Source organism: Antennarius striatus, chromosome 14 (assembly GCF_040054535.1).
Source record: "Antennarius striatus isolate MH-2024 chromosome 14, ASM4005453v1, whole genome shotgun sequence".
NCBI classification, from domain to species: Eukaryota; Metazoa; Chordata; class Actinopteri; order Lophiiformes; family Antennariidae; genus Antennarius; species Antennarius striatus.
Genome location: NC_090789.1, coordinates 354197 through 369707, shown reverse-complemented (window position 1 = coordinate 369707; position 15511 = coordinate 354197). Strand labels below are relative to the sequence as shown.

At 58.4% G+C, this 15511-nt stretch overlaps 1 protein-coding gene across 2 annotated transcripts; it reads right to left on the bottom strand.

Moving 5' to 3' along the window:
* Nucleotides 1–19: 19 nt before the first annotated feature.
* Nucleotides 20–15257, bottom strand: chd4a (chromodomain helicase DNA binding protein 4a). Of its 2 annotated transcripts, XM_068332411.1 has the most exons (41): nt 15012–15256; nt 14554–14708; nt 12982–13091; nt 12657–12893; nt 11235–11353; nt 10889–11157; nt 10668–10798; nt 10455–10593; nt 10127–10296; nt 9816–10049; nt 9442–9645; nt 9171–9376; nt 8973–9104; nt 8804–8903; nt 8538–8729; nt 7067–7267; nt 6852–6989; nt 6660–6781; nt 5519–5692; nt 5290–5431; nt 5073–5204; nt 4879–4996; nt 4674–4798; nt 4489–4581; nt 4277–4415; nt 3978–4147; nt 3733–3910; nt 3172–3261; nt 3012–3103; nt 2795–2928; nt 2511–2655; nt 2284–2431; nt 2115–2206; nt 1804–2038; nt 1675–1731; nt 1438–1590; nt 1258–1366; nt 1045–1177; nt 687–882; nt 437–609; nt 20–310 (listed from the first exon to the last, which is right to left on the bottom strand). In XM_068332411.1, exons 2-41 carry the CDS (start codon nt 14603–14605, stop codon nt 296–298), a joined length of 5799 nt encoding a protein of 1932 aa, XP_068188512.1. In that variant the 5' UTR covers nt 14606–14708; nt 15012–15256; the 3' UTR covers nt 20–295. The 2 variants fall into 2 exon arrangements, with proteins under 2 accessions (XP_068188512.1, XP_068188511.1); XM_068332410.1 differs by lacking the exon at nt 20–310 and having other exon boundaries at nt 419–609; nt 15012–15257.
* Nucleotides 15258–15511: the final 254 nt, after the last annotated feature.

Below are 15511 nucleotides of genomic sequence, written 5' to 3'. Positions count from 1 at the left end.
ACCGCCATACGACAGCAGCCAACGCTTTATGTTTTTTATTTCGGTCCCAAAAAACCATCATAATAACATTATATCAATAATATTAATACACAAATTGAAAAACGGAGGGAAATAAAAATAAAAGCTTTTCTGTCCTCTGAGGATTTGATCCTCCAGAAAAACACAGTTCATTCAGGAGGAAACTGGGCGTGGCCTCCACTGGGCGTGGCGTCGAGTGGGCCGTCCGTTCTGCTGTGCACCAATCAGGAATGTCGCGGTGAGGCAGGGGTGGTTGTCGAGGTAACGAGAGGAGCTTCTACTGCTGCGACATCTGGGGGCGGAGAAACCGGGCCGTTAGCTTAGCGTCGCCGTACCCTCGGTGCTAACGCCAACGCTAAGATGACGCTAAGCTAACACCGATGTTAAGCCAATGCCGTCGCTAACGGCGTGTGCGTACCTGCTGCGTCTGCGGCGTCTGCGTCTCGGGCCCCCTGCTGGCGAGCCGGCTCAGGATGTTGCGCTCTGACATCTGGAGTCGCACGGCGACGGGCGGGATGCGGGCGATGGTCGCCGGGAGGCGGGTCACGTCCGCCTTCATGTCACTCAGCAGCTCCTCCAGCTGCTTCAGCACTGAAGGAAAAAGAGGCCGGTTAGCGGCTTGCGCGGCGGTAAACGGGCCACGCCCCTGGTGGCTGTGGGGGCGGTACCTTTGTGCAGCACGGCGTTGGCCGGCTTGTTGCCCGACATTGACTCCTTGCTCAGGTGCTGGTGCGACTCGGCCAGACACTCCACCTCGCTGAAGCGCGTGTTCAGCGCCATCGATGGGTGGGAGGGGTCCTCTGACATGTTGAGGTAGGCGGCGCGGCGCAGCTGCTCCTCGATCACCAGCGCCTGTTCCAACAGCTGGGGGGGCGGGGAGAGGGGCGGAGTTACACCAGCGTTCACTTTAATTGAAACCTGTAATAACCAGGAGCGACCAGCAGAGGGCAGCACAGCCCCGCCGCCAGCCTGAGCTGCTGGTTGGCTGTGCAGGCGTGTCCTCAGGCGAGGCCCCGCCCCCCCTACCTTGAACCTGCGGGCCAGGAACTTGTTCTTGATCTCCAGGAAGTTGCCGCGGTTCATCTCGCCCTTGAAGGGCTCGTTGAGGATGGAGAACTTCACGTCATTCTGGATGTCCTGCCAGCGGGCGTAGCCGTGTCTGAGGGGCGGGGTCAAGGAGCACCACAGGGACACGCCCCCCACCCACCCAGCCCTCCACCCCCCAACAGAGAAGGATACTGGATGATGCCGGCCAGCAGCCAGTAGTCATGGCGACGGTGCCAAATCTCATTGGTCTTCTTGGTGACGGTGGCGGCGCGCTCCTCGTTCTGCCACAGCGAGTGGAGCTCTGAGGGGCGGGGCACAGGTTAGACACGCCCCTTGAGGGGTGTGTGTGTGTGTGTGTGTGTGTGTGTGTACCCGTGAAGCCCCCATCAGCTATGTTGAACATGAAGCGGGTCTTAGTCTTCTTCTTGTCCTCGCTGATGGCTCCGCCCCCAGCCCCGCCCCCTGTGGCCACGCCCTCCTTCCCATCTCCGTTCTGCAGCTTTGGCCCCTCCTCCTCCTTCAGCTCTGTAACAGGAAGCAGCGGCAGTCAGTCCCACCCACCAGGTGACACGCCCCCCTGGGGGGAGTCCAGCGACAGAACGCCGTTACCTTTCTTTTCCTCGCTGGGGGGGGTCGTGTCCATCTTCTCCTCCTTCTTCTCCTCTCCTGTAAGATGGGGGGGGGGGTTATGAGGGCAGGGTAACGACTCATCAGAAAAACAGTGATGTCACCACTAACCTTTGACCTTGGGGACCTCCGGTTTGACCTCTGACCCCTCTGGGCTGCTCTCCTCCCCCCCCTCTGGACTCCTCCCATCAGGCCCCCCCTCCTTCTCTGGATCCGCCTCTTTCTCCACCCCCTTGTCTTTGACGCTGTCCATGTCACCATTTGTGGGCGTGTCTGTCTCCATTGGCTCCTCCCCGTTCTTCTCCTCAGGGGGGCTCTCCTCATCGTCGTCTGGGATGGCGATCACCTGGGGGGTGGGTGGGGGGGCTGAGTTCACAGCCCAACGCTGCTACGCTAACGCGTCCCTGAACGCACCGCCCTACCTCATTGGATGCCTCCACGCCGTTCTTCTCGGCTCCGCCCCCTTTCCTCACCTCCTTCTCAGTGTCGTCCATCTTCAGGGGGGGGTCATCCACTGGAGAGACCAGGACAGAGATTGTGAGTGTGTGTGTGTGTGTGTGTGTGTGTGTGTGTGTGTGTGCGAGTGCGTACCGGGGGCGGGGGTGTTGGGCTGTGTGTCTGCTGGCGTCCCGGTGGAGGGGGTCTTTCCTGGGGAGTCGGGTTGGACCTTCTTGTTCTCCTCCAGCTCAGCCATCCAGGGCATGGACCAGAGACCGTTCACGTGCTCGAACTCCTGCACCTGGGGGGGGGGGGGGGTGTCAGGGTCCAACGGCCTACCAGTTACCGGCCTACCGGTAAGCGGTTTACCGGTTCCTCACCTTCTTGCGGATCAGTGACATCACCCCGATGCGGGTGAGGACGTGTTGCCGTGACAACCCTTCTCTGGGGACGCCGTCAGCAAACGTCTCTGCGCCGTCGGCTCCGGGTTCACAGAGGTGACGCATGAAGAGAGAGACGTAGGCCCTGAGGGGGCAGTAACCAGTCAGTAACCAGCCTGTAACCAGTCAGTAACCAGTCTAACCAGCCTGTAACCAGTCAGTAACCAGCCTGTAACCAGTCAGTAACCAGCCTGTAACCAGCCTGTCCCCCCCAGTGAACTCACTTGAACTCCTTCTCTGATTTGCCCCTCAGGTCCCTGACCAGCCACTGGGTGGTGAAGGCGTCCTGGGGGGGCATCCCATAACGCATCACTGCGTTCAGGAAGGCCTTCCTCTGGCGCGAGTTGAAGCCCAACACCTGCAGCACAGACAGCGTCACACGGGCCCCCCCCACGCCTCGCTCCCCACACTGAGCCACGCCAACCAGAGCCCCCGCCTCACCTCGATGTTGCCCCCCACCCTGGCCAGCAGGGGGGGCAGCGGCTTGTCCTTGTCATTCCTGAGGCCCTTCCTGTTGGGGCGGCGGGCGTTGGCTGCGGAGAGGAGTCTGGTGTCATCGCCATGGCGACAGCATCGCTGCGCAATAACCAACGGGCCTCACCTTCCGTTCGCTCGTCGAAGTCCTCGTCCCCCTCCTCCGACGCCACCGAGTAATCCGATTGGCCGTCAGACTGGTCGTCCTGCCAATCCGCTTAAAGACAAGACATTTTCAGATTAAAGCCCGCCCCTTAAAGGCCCGGTGCCCCTGGAGACCCGGTGCCCCTAGAGACCCGGTGCCCCTGGAGACCCGGTGCCCCTAGAGACCCAGTGCCCCTTAAAGAACTGGTGCCCCTAGAGGCCCGGTGCCCCTAGAGACCCGGTGCCCCTAGAGGCCCGGTGCCCCTAGAGGCCCGGTGCCCCTAGAGGCCCGGTGCCCCTAGAGGCCCGGTGCCCCTAGAGGCCCGGTGCCCCTAGAGACCCGGTGCCCCTAGAGACCCGGTGCCCCTAGAGACCCGGTGCCCCTATAGGCCCAGTGCCCCTAGAGACCCAGTGCCCCTTAAAGAACTGGTGCCCCTAGAGGCCCGGTGCCCCTAGAGACCCGGTGCCCCTAGAGGCCCGGTGCCCCTAGAGGCCCGGTGCCCCTAGAGGCCCGGTGCCCCTGAGGGCGGTAGTGGGCCGGTACCTCGGTCCTCCTGCGAGCCGTCGTTGTAGTTGACCTGCTTGCGGATGCGTTTGCCCTTGCCCAGGTTGCGGGCCAGGTCCTCCTGCTGCTGCTCGTAGTGGTGACGCAGCAGCTTCTCCCAGTAGTCGGGGTCCACGCTCTCCTCCTGCTTAATGATCTCCCTCTGCACCTCCTCCTCCTGCACACACACACACCGTTGGTCCCACGCCACGCCCACCTGACACCGCCGGGCCAGCTCCACCCACCTCCTCCTCTTCGTCCTTGACCACGTACTGGGCCACCTTGAAGGAGCTCAGGTACTCGTTCATGCTCTGCAGCTCCGTGTCGTCCGTGGCGTCCTGGTTCCGGTCCAGCAGCCGGTCGATGGCTTTGTCGTCGTAGTGGATGATGCTGCTGTCCTCCTCCTTGTTCTCACCTGGAGACACGCCCACTTTAACACCCAACACCTGAGACACGCCCACTTAGACAAATCAACCACACCCTCAGATCCTCCTGGTGGACGCCCCACCTGGGCGTCTGCCCCCCCCCCCAGGGCGTGACTCACCCTCCCCCTCGTCCTTGAACAGGGCCTCGGTGCCAAACTTCAGGATGTCATCCAGCTCCTGTTTGGACATGGACCCGGTCTTGGAGCCCAGCCCGGGGCGCACCACCAGGTGGGTCAGCATCATCTTCTTCTTTGCCACCTGGAGGCGGAGACAGGGTGAGAGACGCCACAGGAAGCTGGTCCCCGTGCCCCGCCCCCTGCCCCGCCCCTACCTGAGTGATCCTCTCCTCCACTGAGGCCTTGGTGACGAAGCGGTAGATCATCACCTTCTTGTTCTGCCCGATGCGGTGCGCCCTGCTGAAGGCCTGGGGACAGGAGAACGTCAGGGACCCCCACCAATGAAAGAGACCCCCCCACCACTGAAAGAGACCCCCCACCGGAGGAGTGCCACACGCACCTGGATGTCATTGTGGGGGTTCCAGTCCGAGTCGTAGATGACCACGGTGTCGGCGGTGGCCAGGTTGATGCCCAGCCCCCCCGCCCTGGTGGACAGCAGGAAGGCAAACTGCTGGGCGCCGGGAGCTGAGGGGCGGAGCAGAGGGTGGAGTCACACAAACAGGAAGAGAAAGTGATGCCGAACCCCCCTGAGGGGCGCCCCTCACCGTTGAAGCGGTCGATGGCCTCCTGCCTCATGCCCCCGGTGATGCCCCCGTCGATGCGCTCGTACTTGTAGCCCTCGTTCTCCAGGAAGTCCTCCAGCAGGTCCAGCATCTTGGTCATCTGAGGACGACACAGGCTGACCTCTGACCCCTCACACACCTCTTGACCCATGTGGGGGTCACCGCTGACAGCTTACCTGAGAGAAGATGAGCACGCGGTGCCCCCCCTCCTTCAGCTTCCTCATCATCTTCTGCAGCAGCAGCAGCTTCCCAGCAGCCTTCACCAGGGCGCCACCATCGTACATCCCGTTGGGCATCTTGGGGGCTTCCTGTTTGGGGGGACAACAACAACAACACGATTGGCCGTCAGACGGCGTTTCTAACGGGGGGCGGGCCGGAGGGAGCGGTCCTTACGATGGCGGCGGCGGGAAAGAGGTAGGGGTGGTTGCAGCACTTCTTCAGGTCCATCACCACGTTGAGCAGAGACACCTGGTTCCCCCCACCTTTGGTGTTCAGGGCCTCAAAGTTTTTCGTCAGGATGAATTTGTAGTACTTCCTGTCGGGGGAGGGGAACGTGACATGTTAAAGCCGTTAGCTGCGTTAGCGCCATGCCGTTAGCGCCCCCCCTGGCGTCCCGACTCACTTCTGCATGGGGCTGAGCTCCACGCGGACGATCAGCTCCGTCTTGGAGGGCATGTGCTTGAAGACGTCGGCCTTGAGCCGGCGCAGCATGTGGGGGCCCAGCATGTCGTGCAGCTTCTTGATCTGGTCCTCCTTGGCGATGTCGGCGAACTCCTCCAGGAAGATCTCCAGCTTACTGCGGGGGTGGGGGGGGGCACAGACGTGAGAACACAAACCATCAACCAGTCACGTGTCTGGAGGTCAGGGGCCCCCCAAGATACAAACTAAAGACTGACGGGTTCAGCCTCTCACACACCTGAGTCACCTGAGGCCCACCTGTACAGAGTTCATGTTTCCTCCAGGAAGCAGTGCATCCTGGGATGCAAATCAAGAACAATGCATTCACCCCAACATGACGTTTACACATCCCATCATACTAACAGAACAAGGATTGAGATTAACCAATAGATCAATATAAAAACCAAACAAACTGTTAATTTAATGACTTTAGTCATAACTCACATCTGTTTAAGTAAAAAGAATAAAAGTAAAATTATATATTAGTTTAATCAAAATGTTAAAGCCTGATATTTAAAAAACAGTTTTAGAAATAAATAAAGATGTGACGCAGTTTTTCTCACTCACTAGTTTTCTTTGCCTTTAATTCATATTTTCTCCTGTGGACTCTTTGGACTATTTATCTTTTTACAGTAATTTAAGCTTTTGTGAACCCCCCCATATTGATATTAAACCACCTTCTATCTGTATTACCTTTAAAACACTAGTGTCTCACAGAAGTCACTCACAGAACGTAGAACACCTCTGGATGCTGTCAGCCAATACAATGTGTGTACGGTGTCACATGACTACCAAAAATCCACGATGAGGTGAAGCTGTGGACGTTGATGTGTGATGGATTACTGTGTTTTTGTTGAATGGATTTTAGTTTTTTCCCAGTACTATATTGTGGAAAAAGGTGCTATTGGTTTTATTATTGTCCCTAAAGCTCGTGTCCCACAGACGCTGACCATCGTGTCTAAAAGCGTCACAGACAGAAGAACACGCTGCTGAGAACACGGGCTGTACTCAGATCATGCTAACAGTGGGTAGCGGGACAGCAGCGACACATGCTGGAGTTCCCGCTGGACCCCCCCGGGTCTCACCTGAACCTCTCGGGCGTGAGGAAGTTGAGCAGGTGGAAGAGCTCCTCCAGGTTGTTCTGCAGCGGCGTCCCCGTCAGCAGCAGCTTGTGCTGCAGGGGGTAGTTGTTCAACACCCGGAAGAACTGCAGCGGGAGACACACACCTTCAGCCCCGCCCATCTGGGCCCCCCTGGGGCCGATGGGTGGAGCCTACCTTTGACTGGTTGTTCTTGAGCCGGTGGGCCTCGTCCACCACCAGGCAGGCCCAGTCGATGGAGCCCAGGATGGCCATGTCGATGGTGATCAGCTCGTACGACGTCAGCAGGACGTGGAACTTGATGGACGAGTCTTTCTGTGGGGGGGGAGGGGGGGTCAGCAGCGTTCAGACGCGGTCTGGTGGGGGTGGGGGGGTTGTGAAGGTCCCCTCACCTTCATCCTGGAAGCCTTTTTCCCTCCCCGGATGGCGTTGTCCTCGAAGGAGAACTCATTCTCGCGGATGACGGCGCGGCTGTCCTTGTCGCCCACGTAGGTCACCACGTACATGTCTGGCGCCCACATCTCAAACTCACGCTCCCAGTTGATGATGGTGGACAGGGGGGCGCTGACCAGGAACGGCCCCTTGGAGTGACCCTGAGGCGAGAGGGGGGTGTCAGACGTGTGATCCAATCAGAGCTGTCAGTGTGTTCACGTTTATCATCTCTGATCTACTTCCTGGTTCACCTCCAGCGCCGCGTGGGTCACACAACTTTTTTAACATAACTTAACAACTTTTTTTGAGTTAAGGTGCTAACCCTAACCATTTAGCTTTAGCATTAGCTTGGTGGGTCAGTGACTGCAGTAAAGGAACCAACATGACTCACAGGATAACTTTTCCATTTTTTAAACTTTTAGACCTTAAACCAGAGAAACGTGTTTAAAGTCTGTAAAAACTGAAACTTATGACCTCCTGGATTTGTCCCATGGGGGGGGGGGTCACCTTTAAAATGGATAAACGAGGGACCGCCGTACTAAAAAACAGGGCAGTCAGAGATTATCCCTGAACACCCCTGAATTCAACATTTGACCCTGACCTACACATTTTTGTGCCTCTGGTTTCCTGAAAATGTTCCTTTTTGTTTAGTGAGTACCGTATTGGCCTGAATATCAGACGACCCCCTTTTTTTCAAGACTCAAGTTTGAAAAAAGACTTTTTGAACACCAGTACAGTACATCTGAAACAATTGATTATAACAATATATTAGAGAGGAAAAGCATTTTACTTTGTCTCATTCAAATCATGCAAAAACTGTCCATCACATCTTAATATCTGAACATTTGCATCATAACTTCTCAGCGGTTAACCTGTCCGATCTTCGACCCACTTTTCTCCAGATTGTCGTTTCTCCATTTTCTGTTATCTCTCCTCTTATTTTCTTCTCTTTTCTGTCTTACCGCTATTTCTATTTTTCTTCTTCGTGACAGAGGTTCGCTTTGGCCTGGGGAGTTCAGTTCAGCATTCGCTTTAAAGATATCTGGCGCCATCTAGCGTTGTGAATGGGTATAATGTCTAGAGCCCAAATGCAAGACGACCCCCACTTTTTCAGTCTTATTTGAATGCAAAAAACACCGTCGTATATTCGGGCCAATTATTTCATCAGGTTTCAGAGATGTGGACCTAAAAAGGTATAAAGTGACCTTGACCTAGTTTTCTTAAGGTCAAGGTCATCATCTCATCTTCATCCCCTCTGCTGCCTGAGTCATGTGCTTTTAGTTTCATCTTTCTATCTGAACGGTTGTGACTAACGGACGAACACTGACGATCACAAACATCACGGCTGTGAAGGTGATGGAACCTGCATTCTGCCCCCCCCTTCAGGGGGCAGACAGCCACAGCTGATAGGACGTAAGGGCGGGGTCTCACCTCCTTATAGAGCGAGTAGAGGAAGACGGCGGTCTGCACGGTCTTGCCAAGCCCCATCTCGTCGGCCAGGATGGTGTCGGTGCCCTGAGCCCAGGAGAAGCGCAGCCAGTTGAGCCCCTCCAGCTGGTAGGGGTGCAGCGTCCCCCCAGTGCTGTCCAGGTAGTCTGGCTGCCGCTCGAACTTAATGGTGGGCTGTGGGGGGGGGCGGGGAAGAGGTCATCAGAACGCTCCATCAGAACCAGACCCCCCCACACACACACACTTACGTCCACCACGGGGTTCTCGGGAGGTCGTTCAGGTCGCTTGACTCGACCTTTGACCTTGATCTTCTTGCCAGGTTTCCCGTCGTCGCCCATCATCAGCTCCCTGGACACAAGGACGCTTAGCGGCGCGTCGGGCGCTGTGCTCCCATTGGCCCCCGGCCCCCCCCCTCACCTGTGGTTCCAGTACTGCACCTTGTAGACGTCGAACTCGGGCACGTCCATGTCCTCCCCCTCCCAGGTGGCCTGGTCGTACGGCAGCTCGCGCCACTTGATGAGGTAGTGGACGTTGTTCTTCCTGTCAGCGCTGGGGGGTGAGGGAGGGGCGTCACACCAGGAAGAGGAGGATGAAGAGGGGGGGCGCGTGTCCTACCTGTGGTTCAGGATGCGGTGGATCATCAGCCACTCCAACTTGATGCCGAAGCGCAGGAAGTTGTCGTCCAGCTGGGCGAAGGTGGGGTCTTTGCTCTTCCTCTTCAGGCTCTTGTCCTCGTCCTCCCCGAAGTCCACGGGGGGGGGCTCGTCCATGTCGTTCTTCCTCTGGTAGTTCCTGAACATCACCTGGCAGTGCAGCTCCAGCTGGGGGGGAGGGGCGGTTACAGGAATGTTTCAGAGTGAACCCGCCCCCCGGTGGCCCCCCCTACCTGCAGCTCGCTGACCCAGGAGCAGTGCCAGTACGACATGTTGGACCACTTGGCGAAGAACTCCCTCTCTGGGCGCCCCGCCAGCGGGGCGGGGTCGGGGGCGTCGGCCGGGAGGTCTGGGGGGCGGGGCACCGGCGTGGGCGGGGGGGCCTCGCCCCACCGCCAGGTCAAGATCTTCTGGACCTTCCCCTTCATGGGGGGGCACTGCAGACACAAGAAACACGTCTGAGGCCTCCGATTGGACGGTTTACGGGCGTTAGAATCACGTGTTAGCCTAGCGTTAGCTTGCTAGCAGGATTACACAATAACAACCCGACGGGGTCCAGGTGTTTGCACCCAAGTGGGCAGTCCTGTGACCCGGGGGGGGCTCTCACCGTGCAGCGGGGGCAGACCCACTCCCCGTTGGGGATCTCTGGTAGGGGGGGGTTGAGGCAGTGGATGTGGTAGGAGGAGGGGCAGGAGTCGCAGCACAGCAGCTCGCCCCCGTCCTTACACACCCGGCAGAACTCCATGTGGTGGTCGTCCTCCTCTGGGTCCCCCCCCTCGCCGTTGTCCTCCTCGTTGTCTGACGCCTCCTCCCTCGCCTCCCACTGGATGCCCTCCTTCTCCTGGGGAGGGATTAGCATTAGCCACACGGTAGTGCCGCACTGCGGTTAGCATTTAGCCGCTATCTGCCCCTCCTTACGCAGTGGGGGCAGCTCCAGGTGCCCTCGGGGGCTTTCTCCATGTCGGGGTCCAGGCACACCATGTGGTAGGCCCGGGGGCAGGTGTCGCAAAGGATGATCTCGCCCCCCTGCTGGCAGACCTCGCAGTAGTCCTGGTGGTCCGTCTCGTAGCCATCACCCTCCTCCACGTCTGGTCGGCATGACAACAGCGTTCAGACGACAACAACAACAACAACAACACAGGGCAGCTGCCCGCTGAAGCCTACAGCTAACTGTAGCCAGCGGACCTCTCTTCTTGCAGGTCTAGCTGTAACTAGTTGTAGGCTAGCGGTCCTAGCGGTAGCGTACCTCTCTTCTTGCGGGTCTTGCTCTTGGACGCCCTCTTCCTGCTGCGGCTGCCGCGGCTGTTCGACCCCTCCGACACGGAGACGCTGTTCAGGCTCCCGTCTTCGAAGTCGCTGTCAACGTCCGGCTCGTCCTCCTCGCTCTGCGGCGCGACACACAGACTTATGGGTAAACTGTGGGCAGGGGGGCGTGTGGGGAGGAAGGGGAGGAGCCTACCGATGAGCGCTTCCTCTTGCTGTTGAAGCCTCCTAGCTTGATCTTAAGAGGAGCCACCTTCTTGGTCTTGGCGTTGTTCTTTTTGTCCTGCGGTTTGGACGCAGGCTTTGACTTCTTGCGAGCGTTGGGACCTAAACAAACAACAACAAACAAACAAACAACAAACAAACGGTCAGCGCTGCACCACAGGAAGTCTCCCTCTCAGCCGCCCTGAGGAATACCTTTTCCTTCCTTCGTCTTAGCCTTTCTTATCGGCGGCGCCGCCACCGGCTGCTGAGGCTCCGGGGGGACTGGCGCCGCCGCAGGAGGCGGGGCCACCTCGGCTACCATGGTCTCCACGGCAGCGGGGACGTTGGCGGTGGCCAAGGCAGCGTTGGCGGCGGCGGCGCCCCTCAGGGGGTTGTTGGTGCTGAACTCGCGCCACTTGGCGCCGAGGACCATCATCATCTTGGACACGGCAATCTTGGGGTTCTTGGCGGCGATGAGCGGCCTGGAGGGATGAGATTCACCGTCAGCAGTACGATTAAAGCGCTGATTCGTGGTCTGGGGAGCGCTTAGGTGAGCTACCTGACGAACTGGCTGAAGGCCTTGTAGTTGGTGAGGGCGCGGTAGTCCTCCTCCGTGAACACGTGCTCGATGTCCTCCATGCCCCAGTCGTCCAGCAGCTGAGACGACGTCTTCGGCTCCTGCAGGGGAAACCTCATCAAAACAGGTCCGCTGGTGGCCCCGCCCCGACCGACCTACACACTTGACCCACCCCTATCCCGGCCCACACGTGGCCCCGCCCTGACAACAAACCTGTTTAAAAACTGTCTAAACTAAACTAAACCAAACCAAACTAAAACCAATGCAGTCAGAGACTGCAACATCCTGCGACACCCCTGAATCCAAAGTTTTATCAAGACCTACTGCCATAGGTCAAAGGTCATAGCTAGTGCTCTGACCTACTGTCATTGATCAAAGCAGTAGCTTTGATCTATGGTCATATTCACACTGGCCTTCTCCCTCGTCATTCTATCTTATCCTTCCTCAGAGTACAAAGTTGAAATTTGACCTTGACCTAGTTTTCTCAAGGTCAAGGTCATCATCTCATCTTCATCCCCTTTGCTACCTGAGTAATGTGCTTTTTTTTTTCATCACGGTTGTGGAGACATTTGGTGGACTAACGGACAAACACACCAACACTTACATCACAAACCAGCGCTTTGCAGCGGGATGGAACTGAACTAATCTGGTTAAGTTGAACTCAAACCCTCTTCTCTCTGGATGGAGCGTTGGTTCGTTTAATCACCCGGCGCGCCTCCTGGAGTCCCCTCCTCCCCCTCCTCAGCTAATGAATTATGTGCTAAACTGAAAGAAAAAGGGCCGGGAGTGCCGCACAGGGTTACCATGGTAACAGCATACATTTTTCTCATCCGGCCCCTCTTGAGTGAGTGTCATTATCCACGAGGCACACAATTGGCCTCTGTCAGCCCTTTGTTTAACGCGCTTCCTGTCGCAGGTAGGCAGACTCTAGGTGCCCCCCCTGAACAAAGACCCCACCCCTCAGCTGGAGATGCTGTAGGTCCCCCCCACTTCCCCCGTGATGCTGCTCTAACAGCCTTCATGTTTCCTTTGTTGGCTCCACAATGAAGCACCATCAGGGCAGAACCAGAACCCCCCCTCCCAAAACAGAACACCTCTAACCCCGACCCCTGGGTCACCTGACTCGGTCACGTGACCACCCTCTTAAAGGGGCCGCTAGCACAGAACACATTAGCACTAAAGCTAGCAAAACCAACAGGAAGCCCACGCTGGTGTGACGTCACGCGGACGTCAGACCAGTTGCCGTGGAGACGGCTGGCGTTAGGGTCCAGTTCCACGCCGGCAGAACTCTGAAACGGTTGCATAGCAACGGCGAAAAGAAACGAAAACAAGACCACAGTTTGACACCAGAACCGGCGACGTGATTGGTCCACAGACCCCCGCCCACAGACACGCCCTCCTCACCAAACAGTCGTCTTCGTCGTCCTCCTCTTCCTCCTCGGGCTCCGGCTCCTTCTTCTTGGAGACGGGCCTCTCGGCGCCGGCCCCGCCCCTCTTCCTGTCCTTGGCGCCGCCCCTCTTCTTCTTCTTGCGTCCGGGGGTGTAGTCGCTGCCCTCGCTGTCAGAGCGAGGGGCGCCACCGTCGTCTGCTTCCTCACCCACGCCCACGTCCATGGGCTCCGGCGAGCTGAGGGCCAGCTCCTGGGGGCGGGGGGAGGGAGGATTCAGGAGGTGGGGCCTGACCCGGGTCAAGCTCCACCTCCTCTGCCGGGTCAGGCTCCGCCCTCACCTCTCTGCGGGACCGCCTCTTGCTGCCTTTGCTCTCGCGGCTCTTCTTGGCCTTCTTCTTCTTCTTCACCTTCGGCGTCTCGTTCTCAGAGACCTCGTCCTCCTCATCATCTGGAGGGGTGAGCAAACAGGTGAGGGAGAGACAACCGATGCCAACTGAAGTTAAACTGATTTTAACTGACCGTAACCCAAACAGGTGAGGACGAGCATCCGCCAACCGACACCAACTGACGTTAAACCGACTTTAACTGACTGACACACCCCCAGGTGAGCTGGATGCGGCCCGCTAACTAGCAGTCCAGATAACACGTGTCCTTCTGAGGGGGGTAACAGGTGATCAACAAGGACTGGGGGGGGGGCACTGCACTGAGGGTGTCCACGGATGCCAGAAAGACCCCGGCGTGACTCATGGCAGCGACGCAGAACCAACCTCCAGCTGCCACGGCAACCCGAGGGTCATGATGGTCCAACAGAGAACCAACGCCACCACCACTGTCATCATCATGACATCACGGCTGGACAGAACCGGGTCGTTCACCCGGAGCTACCGCTGATTGGTGCTGACCCACATCCGGTACCAGGAGCGGGCAGGGGGTGTTGGGAGGGGGTGGATCTAAAGTTGTTTTTATTGTTCAAACAGGGAACAGAGACAAAACATTCGGTAGAACCGTTTCTAACTGACGGTTCCGGTTCCGGTCCAAACCGCACTGGGGACCGGAAACAAAGACGGCGCGTCGCCTCAACGCCCGGAGGCCGAATCAAACAGAACCGAGTGTTTACCGGGGAGAACCGGCTCCGGTGTGTGAACACGGTCCGTTCCGGTGCCTTTAGCATCTGGAGCTAACTTGAGGGTGGGGGGGTCGGTTTAACTTGAGGGACTGTTTGTTCTGTTGCTGCTCGCGGACGCGCGCGCATGCTCGTCGGGCTCGCACACAGGGTAAACAATGCGCGCTCCCGCTGGGCCGGTGTAAACACTCTACCGGGAATAAACCCGTTCCCCGGTGCCGGGACCCGGTACCTCCCCCCGCCGGTCGAACCGGCCGTGAGGGGTCCGGGCGGGGGGGGTGTCATAACGTCACCCGCGGCCCCCCCACGCAGACCGGCCGCCTCCATCTTGCCACTGACACGTTAAACAATACCGGCAGCGGCTAATGCTAATGCTAATGCCGGGCCCGGAGCACCGGGGGCACCGGGACCGCGCTACCGGCAGGCTGACCCCCACCACCACCGCCCCCCGGGGGGGGGACCACCACTCCGACCGGAAGCCGCTCCGCTAAAGCCTCGCAACTCATTAGCGTTAGCTTCCCAGTGCTAGCCCAGACTAGCCTCTGCTGACGACACACGGCTGAGGGCACCGACAGGAAACATCCGCTCTCGCGGCGCTAACGTTAGCACGATCTAACAACATGAGCTAACACACGAGCTAACAACACGAGCTAACACACGAGCTAACACACGAGCTAACACACGAGCTAACAACACGAGCTAACAACACGAGCTAACAACACGAGCTAACACACGAGCTAACAACACGAGCTAACAACACGAGCTAACAACACGAGCTTTGTCTTACCGTGCAGCAGCCGGTCCCCGGCCCCGTAGTCCCGGTCGTCGCTTCCGGACATGTTGGCTCGCGGGAAAGTTTCTAGCAGTGAGCTAGCAGCTAGCCGGCTGCGTGGAGTTCAGCGTGGGGGGGGGTCCAGGTCCCGATCCGGACGGGCAGCCGCTCTGCGGGCGGGAAACAAACACAAACAAGACGGAAGTGAGTGTTTACAGCGCGCGAGCCCCACCGGAGCGGAGGCGCGTGACGCCAGCCGGTCCCGGGCACAGCCGCAACTTTGTGTCCGGAACCGGACGGGGCTCGCGCGCCCAGCCCGGTGCCGGTAGTTCCTCATTAGCATCCCGGCTAACCGGACCGGAACAAACGGCTCGTGTGAGAATAAAACGTTCCGGTGCCGACCCGGCATCACCCCCCCCAACCGGACCCGTTCGTTTACCGGAGAAACCCCGGTAAACCCCGGAGGTACTCACAAGTTGGGTGTCCAGACGCCGGGTCCGGGCCCGCGGGTTCCGGTTGGCGGTTGGTTGTGGGTACCGGTGGAACCGTTTCTACAGATTTCCGTGTTTCGGCGGCAGCGTGCGCACGAGCGTCTCCTCTCCTCTCCTCGCTCAACACACACCCCGCGCGCGCGCACACACACACAAAGAGATCAGGGGGCAGGCATCCCATAATATCCCCCCCATCCACTCACTCACCCCTCCCCCACTCTGCATACTTACCTTGCAACGTACAGACCATAATAGTCAGCTCACCCCTCCCTCTGCTACAGTCGCTTCCCCATTCCTCTATGCGCCCCCCCTTCCTTAGCAACCAGGGTTGCTATAGAGACGCTCCCCCCTCCCACCCCCGTGTGGCATCCCATAATAGCAATGAGTGCAGTGGCTGACATCCCTCAATGAGCAGAACTCCAAAAAGAGATGGGGGGGGCGTCACATGGCGACTGCGTGTCACATGACTGCTGGGCTGGAGC